At 40.5% G+C, this 14,135-nt stretch overlaps 1 protein-coding gene across 1 annotated transcript in view; it reads right to left on the reverse strand.

Annotated features, from left to right (window-relative positions):
• Positions 1 to 5,685: 5,685 nt before the first annotated feature.
• LOC120994190 (melatonin receptor type 1B) overlaps positions 5,686 to 14,135 on the reverse strand; it is a 230,800-nt gene continuing 222,350 nt past the window's right edge. The window contains exon 2 of the mRNA XM_040422638.1: positions 5,686 to 6,554. Within this exon, the coding sequence (XP_040278572.1) occupies positions 5,686 to 6,554 (869 nt within the window). The remainder of the gene's footprint in view (positions 6,555 to 14,135) is intronic.

Consider the following 14,135-nt stretch of genomic DNA (forward strand, 5'->3'; position numbering starts at 1 on the left):
GGGAATTAATGCACAAACACCAAAGATTAGCACCATTGTATGACAGTGGGGCTAATCCTTGTGGAAATCTGCTGCAGAAATACAAGGGTGCAGCGCCAATTTTAATTTGATGCCTGAACATAACCTTACACAATCAGGTAAAGTATATGTGCTGTAACCATAGAGAAATTTAGGTATGCATAAGAGCTGTGTACACAAACTCTAGGACAGTGGTGGCGAACCTATGGCACAGGTGCCAGAGGTGGCACTCAGAGTCCTCTCTGTGGGCACCCGCACCCTGGAAAAAAGTCTATGGTGTACCAATGTGCCTTAGGCTTTTCCTACATTTATCAACGCAGGGCGCACTATGAACAGCGCAGGCAGCGCACTGAATGTAGGCAGGCTATAGCTAAATGATTACGTACATGGAATATATACTATGTTTGTATTTAGGTTAAATTGCCGTGTTGGCACTTTGCGATAAATAAGTGGGTTTTGTGATGCAGTTTGGGCACTCGGTCTGTAAAAGGTTCACCATCACTGCTCTAGGATGTTATTAACGAAGTTTTTTTTAGATGTATTAGAGCAACAGAAAAATGTGGTTGCAAAAGTGTTTATGTATACAGGTCCTTTTCAAAAAATTAGCATATTGTGATAAAGTTTATTATTTTCTGTAATGTACTGATAAACATTAGACTTTCATATATTTTAGATTCATTACACACAACTGAAGTAGTTCAAGCCTTTTCTTGTTTTAATATTGATGATTTTGGCATACAGCTCATGAAAACCCAAAATTCCTATCTCAAAAAATTAGCATATCATGAAAAGGTTCTCTAAACGAGCTATTAACCTAATCATCTGAATCAACTAATTAACTCTAAACACCTGCAAAAGATTCCTGAGGCTTTTAAAAACTCCCAGCCTGGTTCATTACTCAAAACCGCAATCATGGGTAAGACTGCCGACCTGAATGCTGTCCAGAAAGCCATCATTGACACCCTCAAGCAAGAGGGTAAGACACAGAAAGAAATTTCTGAACGAATAGGCTGTTCCCAGAGTGCTGTATCAAGGCACCTCAGTGGGAAGTCTGTGGGAAGGAAAAAGTGTGGCAGAAAACGCTGCACAACGAGAAGAGGTGACCGGACCCTGAGGAAGATTGTGGAGAAGGACCGATTCCAGACCTTGGGGGACCTGCGGAAGCAGTGGACTGAGTAGAAACATCCAGAGCCACCGTGTACAGGTGTGTGCAGGAAATGGGCTACAGGTGCCGCATTCCCCAGGTCAAGCCACTTTTGAACCAGAAACAGCGGCAGAAGCGCCTGAGCTGGGCTACAGAGAAGCAGCACTGGACTGTTGCTCGTCATTCGGAAATCAAGGTGCCAGAGTCTGGAGGAAGACTGGGGAGAGGGAAATGCCAAAATGCCTGAAGTCCAGTGTCAAGTACCCACAGTCAGTGATGGTCTGGGGTGCCATGTCAGCTGCTGGTGTTTGTCCACTGTGTTTTATAAAGGGCAGGGTCAATGCAGCTAGCTATCAGGAGATTTTGGAGCACTTCATACTTCCATCTGCTGAAAAGCTTTATGGAGATGAAGATTTCATTTTTCAGCACGACCTGGCACCTGCTCACAGTGCCAAAACCACTGGTAAATGGTTTAATGACCATGGTATTACTGTGCTCAATTGGCCTGCCAAATCTCCTGACCTGAACCCCATAGAGAATCCTTGGGATATTGGGAAGAGAAAGTTGAGAGACGCAAGACCCAACACTCTGGATGAGCTTAAGGCCGCTATCGAAGCATCCTGGGCCTCCATAACACCTCAGCAGTGCCACAGGCTGATTACCTCCATGCCACGCCGCATTGAAGCAGTCATTTCTGCAAAAGGATTCCCGACCAAGTATTGAGTGCATAACTGAACTTAATTATTTGAAGGTTGACTTTTTTTGTATTAAAAACACTTTTCTTTTATTGGTCGGATGAAATATGCAAATTTTTTTAGATAGGAATTTTGGGTTTTCATGAGCTGTATGCCCAAATCATCAATATTAAAACAAGAAAAGGCTTGAACTACTTCAGTTGTGTGTAATGAATCTAAAATATATGAAAGTCTAATGTTTATCAGTACATTACAGAAAATAATGAACTTTATCACAATATGCTAGTTTTTTTAAAAGGACCTGTATATTTTTAAAGTGTACCTCCAGATATAAAACAACATTCCACAAGTGAATAGTACAGGTGACTATAACAAACTTTGTAATATATCTTTTTATAGAAAAATGCTTCCTTCTGGTTTGTTACTTATTGCTTTTAACATTGACTTCTTGGGAGAAAGGAGAGGGGTAAAGGAGGTTGCTGGATGAGAGCTACACAAACTGCAGTTTCTTTGTTCTGCTATATTTAGAACTTTTGACTCTACTATTAGTGATGAGCGGCAGGTGCCATATTCGTTTTCGCCGAAATTTGCGAATATTCGATAGAATATTCGTTTCATGTTCGTCGAAATCAAATATTCGTCATTATTCTAGTTATCGCGATTATTATGCGATTTAAATAATCGCGTATTGCGATTTTAACTTAAGGCTACTTTCCTATTGGTTTGATATCTAGAATTAGCGAAGATGACGAATGTATTCGTCATATTCCTCAAAACGAAGATAGTGAAGTATTCTACATCTTTGTTTTAGCTCCATATTCGTCAACTTCGCTAATTCTAGCAATCAAATAGGAAAGTTGACTATAGAGATAGCTAAGTTTAATTCGCTATGCGATATTACTTTAAAAAAAAAAAAAATGTAATAGTTAAATACTTGATTATTATAATGATTCTATTTATAAAAATGAAAAAAAAAGCAAAGTAATATAATCGCATAGCGAATTAAACACAGCTGTCTCTATAGTCAACCTTTCTATTTGATTGCTAGAATTAGCGAAGTTGACGAATATGGAGCTAAAACGAAGATGTAGAATACTTCGTTATCTTCGTTTTGAGGAATATGAAGAATACATTTGTCATATTCGCTAATTCTACCAAGCCAACCATAGTAAACCAGGTCCAAGTTGAAATAGCAATTCGATTAATTCAAGTTATAATAATCGAATTTCGATTTTAACTTAGCACTGCTATATTCCATATTAGGCTAGAATTAACGAATATGGAATATAGCAGTGCTAAGTTGAAATCGAAATTCGATTATTATAACTTGAATTAATCGAATTGCGATTTCAACGTAATTCTCAAATCCGACAGTACATTCTAGTATGGAGACGTTCCCATGGTGATGGGGACGCTCCATGAGCACGGAAGTCGTCAGAAGCGGCAACGGGCACTGACTGGAGCAGCCAGGAATCCTAAGGACAGGTAAGAACTACTTTTGTGAAGTGGGAAAGAAAAAAATATAACAAAAAAAAAAAAAGAATATTCGAAATATCGAATTTATACCACTATAGTCTAAATATTTGCGAATTAGCAAAGTGCCGATATTCGTTAAAAAAATTCAATATTCGAATATTCGCGCTCAACACTATCTACTATATCTAGTAGGATAAGGCTCTAACAATGTCCAGAATGAGGTAATAAATCACCTACTAGCATGCAGCAGCCTCTTCATCCCCTCTCCTTTTACAAAACAACTTGTGTGTGTGAGGCTGGAAAGGAGACAGGAGCTACTAGAGATAACAAATTTAGATGTGGGGAAACCAGCACTCACTCAAATGCACGCTGCACGGGAGAGGACGTCAATCCACAGTAATATGAACAAAGGATCCCAGCAGTCGCGTCTTAGTGAATCAAATGTCTTTTATTCCATAGACCAGAACCAGGTTTCGGCAATGTGCCTTCATCAACAGGTAATCCAAATACAAACTTAACAGACTATATATGCTCTACAGTCACCGCCCACAGGAGCAAAAGTCCATCCCATAAAGGGAATGGCCAGAAAGTAACAGGTGTAATCAATTTAATAATAGACAAACCAAAGCAGAGAAAAAAGCATCTAGATAGATATTTCATCTTACATTTGTAGATGATACTCTTGTAAAACTTTCAAATTTTCAATACCTGAGAAATAAACAGCAAAATATTATAAATATATAACAAAATTATTATATTACAGATACATAACCTCATATTCCCTATTGAGGCCTCTAGGGTGCAATGTGTCCAATGTATGGATCCAAAAGGCTTCCCTCCGTAGCAACATCTTATTAATGTCACCCCCCCTTCCGTGGTCTAATCACCTGCTCTATAACCTGGAATTTCAGTTGGGCAATAGAATGTCTGCACTTTTCAAAGTGGCTTGGAATGGGTAATAATAAATTTTTAGTTCTAATGGTCGATTTGTGTTTGTTAATTCTGTCCCTCACTGCCTGCATTGTCTGACCAATGTACAACAGACCACAAGGGCATTTAATCAGATAAACAACATTTGAAGACTCGCATGTAAAAAAACCTTTTACTTCAAACGGATTCCCGGTGTGTGGATGATAAAATGTAGGGCCCTTTATGATGTGTGAACACTGGAGACAATGCAGGCAGGGGAACGTCCCTTTACGCGGTGTTGATAATACACTTTGACGTAACCGATGTTTAGTGCCCCCTAAATCCGCTTTCACTAGCATATCCCTAAAACTAAACTAAAAATTTATTATTACCCATTCCAAGCCACTTTGAAAAGTGCAGACATTCTATTGCCCAACTGAAATTCCAGGTTATAGAGCAGGTGATTAGACCACGGAGGGGGGGTGACATTAATAAGATGTTGCTACGGAGGGAAGCCTTTTGGATCCATACATTGGACACATTGCACCCTAGAGGCCTCAATAGGGAATATGAGGTTATGTATCTGTAATATAATAATTTTGTTATATATTTATAATATTTTGCTGTTTATTTCTCAGGTATTGAAAATTTGAAAGTTATACAAGAGTATCATCTACAAATGTAAGATGAAATATCTATCTAGATGCTTTTTTCTCTGCTTTGGTTTGTCTATTATTAAATTGATTACACCTGTTACTTTCTGGCCATTCCCTTTATGGGATGGACTTTTGCTCCTGTGGGCGGTGACTGTAGAGCATATATAGTCTGTTAAGTTTGTATTTGGATTACCTGTTGATGAAGGCACATTGCCGAAACCTGGTTCTGGTCTATGGAATAAAAGACATTTGATTCACTAAGACGCGACTGCTGGGATCCTTTGTTCATACTAGAGATAACAGGCTGAGTGAAGGGAAAGAGGAGGAAAGTAGCTCGAGAAGCCCAAGAGAAAGCATAGTTCTTAAATCAAATATATTACAAAGTTATTTTTTTATATTTATCAATACTATTGATTTATGAAAACTTGTTTATAACTGGAGGTACACTTTAATTTTATGACCAGTTTTGGCTACTTGAGCTCCAGGTATTAAAAGATAAGTCTTTCTGAAAAAGTACATAGGGGAAATTGTGTAAATAGTCCATTTAAAAGGATTTGGGACTATGCCTTACACTTTCCATACAATATGTACACAATCCAATAATCTCATCAGTTCATTTAAAAAAATCTATACATATTTTCTGATGGAAAAATAGAATTTTCATGTTTATTTTTTCTTTTAGAGATTTTTTAAAAATTGAAGCAAAACAAATTCAACTTAAAAGGTGAACCCCGGCATGTGTTCAGTATGTTCAATGGCTCTTGGTCATTTGTCCTTCACAGTAGAATCAGACAGTATCAGTTCTCATCTGATTATTGTTATTCAGGGCAGGAGAAGGTTTGCTTTTAGGGCACTCTGTCGCTGCTCTGGAGAGTTCCTGAAAGAATAACCTTGGCATCCACAGTGACATTAAAATCCTTTTGTATTCTTTCCGAAAGTTTTGGTTTAGAAGTCCATAAATCACAGCATTAAGGCAACTATTAAAGTAAGCCATGAAGTAACTTAAGACAAACAACCACTCAGGAATTTTGGGTGCTACTTTCGTAGGGTTGATGGCCACGGCTAAACCGATGAGGTTCAGAGGAGCCCAACAAAAAGCAAAAATGACAAAGACTACAAACATTGTAAGAAAGTTCCTGAAGTCACTTTGCTTCATCCTAGGCTTCATCTCGGATTTGACCTTCCTTCTTACTTGAATGACCAAAATCCATATTCGGAGATAGCAAAACGTCACCACAGTGATTGGAACAATGAAATGGATGACCACCACTGTGATGGTGTATGAGGAGCTTACAGTCTGAGTAAAAGTACAGGAATAGATCCGAGGGTCATATTCCAGAGACCCAAGAAAAAAGTTCGGTACTGTGGCCAAAATGGTGAGGACCCAGATAAGACATACATAAAGTATTGTATTCCAAGGTCTGAAGAGCTTGTCATAGACAAAGCTGTGGCAGATGTAGCAATACCGGTTGATGGCAATCCCTGTGATGTTGAAGATGGATCCAATGACGCTGAGGCCCATGACAAATCCACTCACTTTGCAATGAATCTCTCCAAGAACCCAACCGTTTTTAAATATAGCCACCAGGACTAACGGGTAGGGATACAAGGCCACCACCAGGTCTGCAAAGGCCAGGCTTACTACAAAGGCATTACCTGCAAGAGAAGACACCAGGTTAGCTTTGAGGAGCACATTTATATTTCAAAGGTTCTCTGAATAACTTAGAAGGTGCCATGTTTCTGAACATAGCTGACTTAGGCTACTTTCACTCTGGCGTTTTGGCTTTCCGTTTGTGAGATCCGTTCAGGGCTCTCACAAGCGGTCCAAAATGGATCAGTTTTGCCCTAATGAATTCTGAAAGGAAAAGGATCCGCTCAGAATGCATCAGTTTGCCTCCGATCAGTCACCATTCTGTTCTGGAATGTTTTTCTGTCCGCCATGTGGTGTGGAACAAGATGGATCCGTCCTGGCACACAATGTAAGTGAATGGGGATGGATCAGTTTTCTCTGAAACAATAGAAAACGTATCCATCCCTCATTGACTTTCAATGGTGGTCATGACGGATTCACAAAAAACGCTAATCAGAAAGTAGCCTTACTTACATACTGTACTTACTGGGCCATAAGTAAATTTTTTTGCTTTGAAAGAACTGATAAAACAGGACAAAAATCTTAAGAGACATTTTTTTAGATGTATCAGCATAGCAAAAATAAGTTAATTGTTGGATCCATAAGGCAGCTGTTCATATGTAATAGAGATTGTGGAGATTATTGTGTCTAAATACAGTAATTTGAGTATTTTCCATCTCTCTGGTGCTTTCTCTAGTACCACGACAATCTTAATAGGATGCTTCAGCGAATAATTTTATTAATGCAAATAGCCTTTATCAGGTGCAGACGTAATTATTCCATATCCAGTAAGGGCTCTTTCACACGAGCGAATGTCGTGCATGGAATCCAATGCGTGAAAGACAGCCAAGCCCCGTTCTAGACAGCAGAGACATGGAGTATTAACAGGATTGATAATGCTCTTTGCCTCTCTGTGATCTTTTTACTACAAAATCACGGTGACAACTTTATCTCACTGTGATTTTGTAGTAAAAAGGTCACAGAGAGGCAAAGAGCATTATCAATCATGTTAATGCTCCGTGTCTCTGCTGTCCAGGATGGGGCTTGGCTCTCTTTCACGCAGCGGATTCCACGCACGGGAGCCGCTTGTGTGAAAGAGCCCTAACATTAATATTACCGAATGTCACGGTCAACATTGACCTTCAGCATTTTAGGCAGAAATGTCAAAATACAAAGAGAAATAAAATAAAAAAAATACATTAAATAAATAAAATAGATTAATAGTGCAAATTAAAGTCTTTGGGGAATTAGTCATTTGAGGTTGCTTTTGTGTCTGATTTTGCTTTGTGTGCCTGTGACTAATTTATGAAATGGTGAGGATCACCAAATGTCACATCAGATATCCAATATGCATCAGAGAAATGTACAAAACAATTTGTGCCAAAGTTACAAAAGAAGGCAAAGCAGATAATTCATACAAACTCAATTTATCAAAAATTGCAGTAGAAATACAGTATGTGCCATGTATATGTCACTAGAATAAAGTTCATACTCAATATGCGTAACTGGAGCAGCACATATACAGGGCCGGTGCAAGGATTTTTGCCGCCCCCTCATGTCACTCACTCACTGACAGACAGACACGCACTCAGACACTCACTGAATGACGTAAACAGAAACTCACTGACAGACATACACCTACCCACTGAAACACACACACACAGAAACTCACTGCCAGACAAACACACACATACACTCACCAAAGAATTATTAGGAACACCTGTTCTATTTCGCATTAATGCAATTATCTAGTCAACCAATCACATGGCAGTTGCTTCAATGCATTTAGGGGGGTGGTCCTGGTCAAGACAATCTCCTGAACTCCAAACTGAATGTCAGAATGGGAAAGAAAGGTGATTTAAGCAATTTTGAGCGTGGCATGGTTGTTGGTGCCAGACAGGCCAGTCTGAGTATTTCACAATCTGCTCAGTTACTGGGATTTTCACGCACAACCATTTCTAGGGTTTACAAAGAATGGTGTGAAAAGGGAAAAACATCCAGTATGCGGCAGTCCTGTGGGCGAAAATGCCTTGTGGATGCTAGAGGTCAGAGGAGAATGGGCCGACTGATTCAAGCTGATAGAAGAGCAACGTTGACTGAAATAACCACTCGTTACAACCGAGGTATGCAGCAAAGCATTTGTGAAGCCACAACATGCACAACCTTGAGGCGGATGGGCTACAACAGCAGAAGACCCCACCGGGTACCACTCATCTCCACTACAAATAGGAAAAAGAGGCTACAATTTGCACGAGCTCACCAAAATTGGACTGTTGAAGACTGGACAAATGTTGCCTGGTCTGATGAGTCTCGATTTCTGTTGAGACATTCAAATGGTAGAGTCCGAATTTGGCGTAAACAGAATGAGAACATGTATCCATCCTCTGATGGCTACTTCCAGCAGGATAATGCACCATGTCACAAAGCTCGAATCATTTCAAATTGGTTTCTTGAACATGACAATGAGTTCACTGTACTAAAATGGCCCCCACAGTCACCAGATCTCAACCCAATAGAGCATCTTTGGGATGTGGTGGAATGGGAGCTTCGTGCCCTGGATGTGCATCCCTCAAATCTCCATCAACTGCAAGATGCTATCCTATCAATATGGGCCAACATTTCTAAAGAATGCTATCAGCACCTTGTTGAATCAATGCCACGAAGAATTAAGGCAGTTCTGAAGGCAAAAGGGGGTCCAACACCGTATTAGTATGGTGTTCCTAATAATTCTTTAGGTGAGTGTATACTCACTGACAAACATACAGACACTTACTGACCGACAGACATCCACACTCACTGACATACACACACAGACACTCAATGACAGACACACATACATTTACTGACAGAAAGACAGAAATACATACACTCACTCACATAAATACACAGGCAGACACTCACTCACAGTGTGGTGCAGCTCCTCAGTCCTCCAGCGCGCCGTTTAGTATGCCGGGGCCGGAATGACGTCCTATTCCGGCATCACAGAGGGCGCGCGAGGGAGGAGTGGGGAGCTGCTAGAACAGCCTCTCTTGCCGCCCGCCTCCTCTCCTCCGGTAATTTACTGGCAGAGCAGGCACCTGCCATCAGGGTAAGCAGATGCCTGCTCTGCCATATTTAAGAAGGATCTCCACCTCCTGGCCCCCCTGTAACGGTGCTGGGGGCGGCTCAAGAGCCGTTCGCCCAGGGCTGCAGCCCCAGTCAGGGGGAGCCCACCAGGGTGCCCCCAGCAGGCCGGCGCCCTAGGCGAACGCCTAGTTCGCCTATATGGTTGCACCGGCCCTGCACATATATTAAAGGGGTTTTATATGATTTTGGCATCAAGCACAGCACCGTACATGGTATAGAAGCTGTACTTGATATCAAGCACAGCCGCTATACAATGTACAGAGCTGAGCTTGGTAAGCTGCAAGAAGGCCGCACCGGGTGTCGGACCCCCACCGATCAGATACTGATGACCTATCCTGACCCAAATCCCTGATTGAACTACTGCAGCTGCATCTCCCTCCTCTTCCCTTTCCACCCCTCTCCACCCCTGTTATGCATTTCATTTTTACCTGTACTCTATATTTTTGTTTGGAGGTGCCGAGGAGATTTCTGAACATTTAAAGAAGACATTAAGAGGAAGAAAAAAAATATATAATAGATACATTGATATTAGATGGATAGATAGATACAAGATACAGTAGATAGATAGATAGATATAAAATACATAGGAAATAGATAGGTGATAGATATGCATGATAGATAGAAAGATAGATTCTGTAGATAGATAGATATTACATAGATATACAGATAGATATGAGAAATAGATTGACAGAGAGAGAGGCCGGCATTATATTGTTCTAGTATAACTTGGGATACATGAGAATATTGATTATTTGTCTTGTATTTCTATTTTATGGGCTTTTTTCTGACATTAACCCCTTAGTGACCTGCCATACAGCTTTTTACGGCGGTGACTAAGGGGCCTTCAGCTGGGCCGCCGTAAGCGCTGCATGGGTCCCCCGTGCAGCAGGGAGCGGGGACCCAGCTCTCACATGAGAGTCGCGGCCCTGTTCTAACAGCCCGGGCCGGCAGGAGTGCCGATCCGGGCTGTTTAACACTTTACATGCCACAGGCTATAGGGCCCGCCGCATGCACAGTCATGACAGAGGGAGCGGACTCCCTCTGTCTTCCATCAGCACCTCGAAATGCGATTGCGGGATGCCGATGTGTGTGAAGGCTGGCATGGGTCTGATGTAGGCCCCAGACCAGCCTTCAGTAATTTCCAGCAGGCTGCGCCTCTCTGGTGCAGCCTGCTGGTCAATGTTAGAATAACATTGCCATTAAAATGCAATGCACTATAGCAGGGGTCAGCAACCTCCGGCACTCCAGGTGTTGTGAAACTACATCTCCCATCATGCACACTTGCTTGGCTGTAATCTAAACTCCCACACAATTGGAAGGAGCATGCTGGGAGATGTAGTTTCACAACCCTGTACTATAGGGATAGTGCATTGCATTTTAAAAGCAATACAAATACTGCTTTGTTATAGTCCCCTTGTGAGACTATTAAGTGGTAAAAAAACAAAAAAGAAACACATTTATTAAATTTAAAAAATTAATCTTTTTTTTCCATTGAAAATACGGTTTTCAATTAAATAAAATTGCAAAAAAAAAATCTCCCCCATATGTTTGGTATTGCCGCGTCTGTAACGACCAGGACTACATAAATATCACATAAATTATCCCCTACGGTGAACGTCGTAAAAAAACAAACAAAAAAAAAAAGACAGAATTGCTAATTTATTCTTAGTTGTCACCGAAAAAACTTAATAACAAGCGATCAAAAAGTGCTATTTATTTCAAAATGATACCAATGAAAAATTTCTTTAAAAAAAAGGGTTTTATTGCAAAAAAGTAGTAAAACGTAAAAAAAAATATATTTATTTGGTATCACTGTACTGACCCAGAGAAAAAATAAATGATGTTATTTATACCGAAAAATGAACGCCGTAAAATTTATAACGTAAAAACACTGTGGCAGTATTGCTGTTTTTCCCATCTCCCTCCCAGAAAGAGTTAATAAAAGTCCATCAGAAAGTTATGTGTACCCCAAAATGGCACAATTAAAAACTACAACTTGTCCTGCAAAAAACAAGCCCTCATAAAGCTATATAGATGGAAAAATAAAAAAGTTATAGCTCTTGGAACGCGACGATGAAAAATGGAGGAAAAACGCTTGGTCAGTAAGCCCCCAAAACAGGCTGGTCACTAAGGGGTTAACCCCTGCATGTATGATACATCATGAATGACCTTACCTAAAGTCTCCATAATGTACAGTCCAGTTGTGACTGGAGAACTGCATGGTCATAGAAACTATTCTCATGCCGTCAAAATCGGTAGCTAGGCAGTGATTGACAGTGGTCAATAATGACCGTGGCATCTAAGAGCTTGACAGGTGAGGACGGGGTGACATGACCATGAGGTGTTGAGGGGTTATTACTGCAGCAGTGGTCTAAGAAAATGCCCCAGGTCTTCCATAAGTATCCTAATAGACAGCCAGTCACTGATATGACATACTCCAAAGCAAAAAAGGACTTGTACGGCTACGTCAACAGAAAGATGCAAACATTATGGGTCTCAGAATGTGAGAAACTTTTGTGATTTTTTTTTTTCATATGACATATGCAAAAATATTAAAACGTTAAAAAAAACTATGCATATTTGGCATTGTCACGTTTGTATCTACTGATTAGATAAAGTGTGTTCAGTTACGAGCCCTGTGTCTACAGTGAAGTCCTGTGGCAGTGTTCTAGATCACCTACTTCACAGTTACTATCTCTGCTACTCCACAGTTACAAGCTGAACTCAATTACTCCACAGTTAATATCTGAACACTGCTACTCCACAGTTACTATATATAGTTTTAAAATAAAATATTCTGTGTGCCTGAAGCCACCACTAGGGGGAGCTTGCTGCATACTGTTTATACAATGAACTCAACAATGGCACATTATTATATATACGGTTCTTGTAGTGGTGGCTGCAGGCTTCCAGACTGTTATGTTTTAAATCTATACTCACAAGTAAGGTAATGCTATGCAGTGTGGTGTATATTCTGAGCATGGGGTAAGCACAGCTAGGGTTAATTATCTTAGCTCAGCCCTCTTAGGGAGCTTAGGTTGTGGGCTGGCTCCAACCCTAGCTCTAGAGCAGGCATCTCAAACTGCGGCCCTCCAGCTGTTGCAAAACTACAACTCCCACAATGCCCTGCTGTAGGCTGATACCTGTAGGCTGTCCGGGCATTGTGGGAGTTGTAGTTTTGCAACAGCTGGAGGGCCGCAGTTTGAGATCTCTGCTCTAGAGAATTCTAGGCAGATGTAGGGATAGATTGAAGGAGGTAGGGAGCAGACTCTATGTGTTCCTCTCCTCAGGCCTCTAGCTTCAAGAATCTAAAGACTAACAGATCTCTGAAGGATCCTCTGCTTCTGCTACAGCAAGACGAAGAAGAGACAAGATTGGAGAATCTGCACGGCCAGGAGAGGAGTGAGTCAACAAAATAACAGATGGTGCTGCTATGGAGGGGTAACATGTAAAGACACCCTACACAACCTCAGTAACGACTTGGCCAGTCATATCATGGAACCTGCACAGGGCCTGGCGAATTGGAGGCATTGTTGATAGAATACAGTCGCTAGCCAGAGATTCTATTAAGAGAGACTTTAGCAATAGTGTAACCAAAGGACAATTGCTTCCTACATTGCCTAACTCATGCACAGACATCTGGGAAGAACCTGTACTGTGTACAGATCATTATTGGATGTACTACAACTCCTATTTTGCAGGAAGGTAAAGAAGGACATTTGCTTTGTTAATCTTGGCCTGGTTACTGACTCCTGTTAAACCTGGCTTGGTTACTTAAGCCATATTCTTACCAGTTTGATAAGAATTGAGCTATAATGAGTGTTTATGAGGTTAGGAGATCAGAGATAAGAGCTTCACATGAGCCATCAGATGACAGGATTAAAATAAAACTGTGACAGTTTGGAAACAGACTGATTTTTAACCCATGTATCTCAGAAACAGCTGAATATTTTTTAATAAAGACCAATTCAAAACATTATTATTTGCCCAAAATGAGTAAAAAAACAATTGCCCCGAAGGTGTCCATAGCCTTGAATGCTGCTCCTATGAAATGGACCTGTGACATTATAATGATTTATAATACTCTGTGTTCCTGTCTGACCTCAACTCCCATTGAGTCGTACTGACGGCATTATGTGAGTACAATTCATTAGATTTGAGGTCAGGCAGGAACACACAGCATTATAAATCATTAGAATGCCTGGGTCCATGTCACAGGTGCAGTATTCAGGATGGGAGGGAAATACCTCTGACACATGGATTGTATTTCTCGCTCTGAATACACTTGTGTGAAATTGGACTTTCACAAAAACTTCACTAGAAGAAAAAAAATTCCAAAAAATGCATATAAAAATTTGTGACAAAAAACAACACTGGTAAAAAGAAAAACGCAGGAATTCCATTTTTTTTTTTTTACGAGTCCAAAAAGCTTCCACAAAAACTATGTTTGAAGAAAGCCTTAGGGCTTGTATCCAACATAT

The sequence above is a fragment of the Bufo bufo genome, chromosome 3, assembly GCF_905171765.1.
Source record: "Bufo bufo chromosome 3, aBufBuf1.1, whole genome shotgun sequence".
Classification (NCBI taxonomy): Eukaryota; Metazoa; Chordata; class Amphibia; order Anura; family Bufonidae; genus Bufo; species Bufo bufo.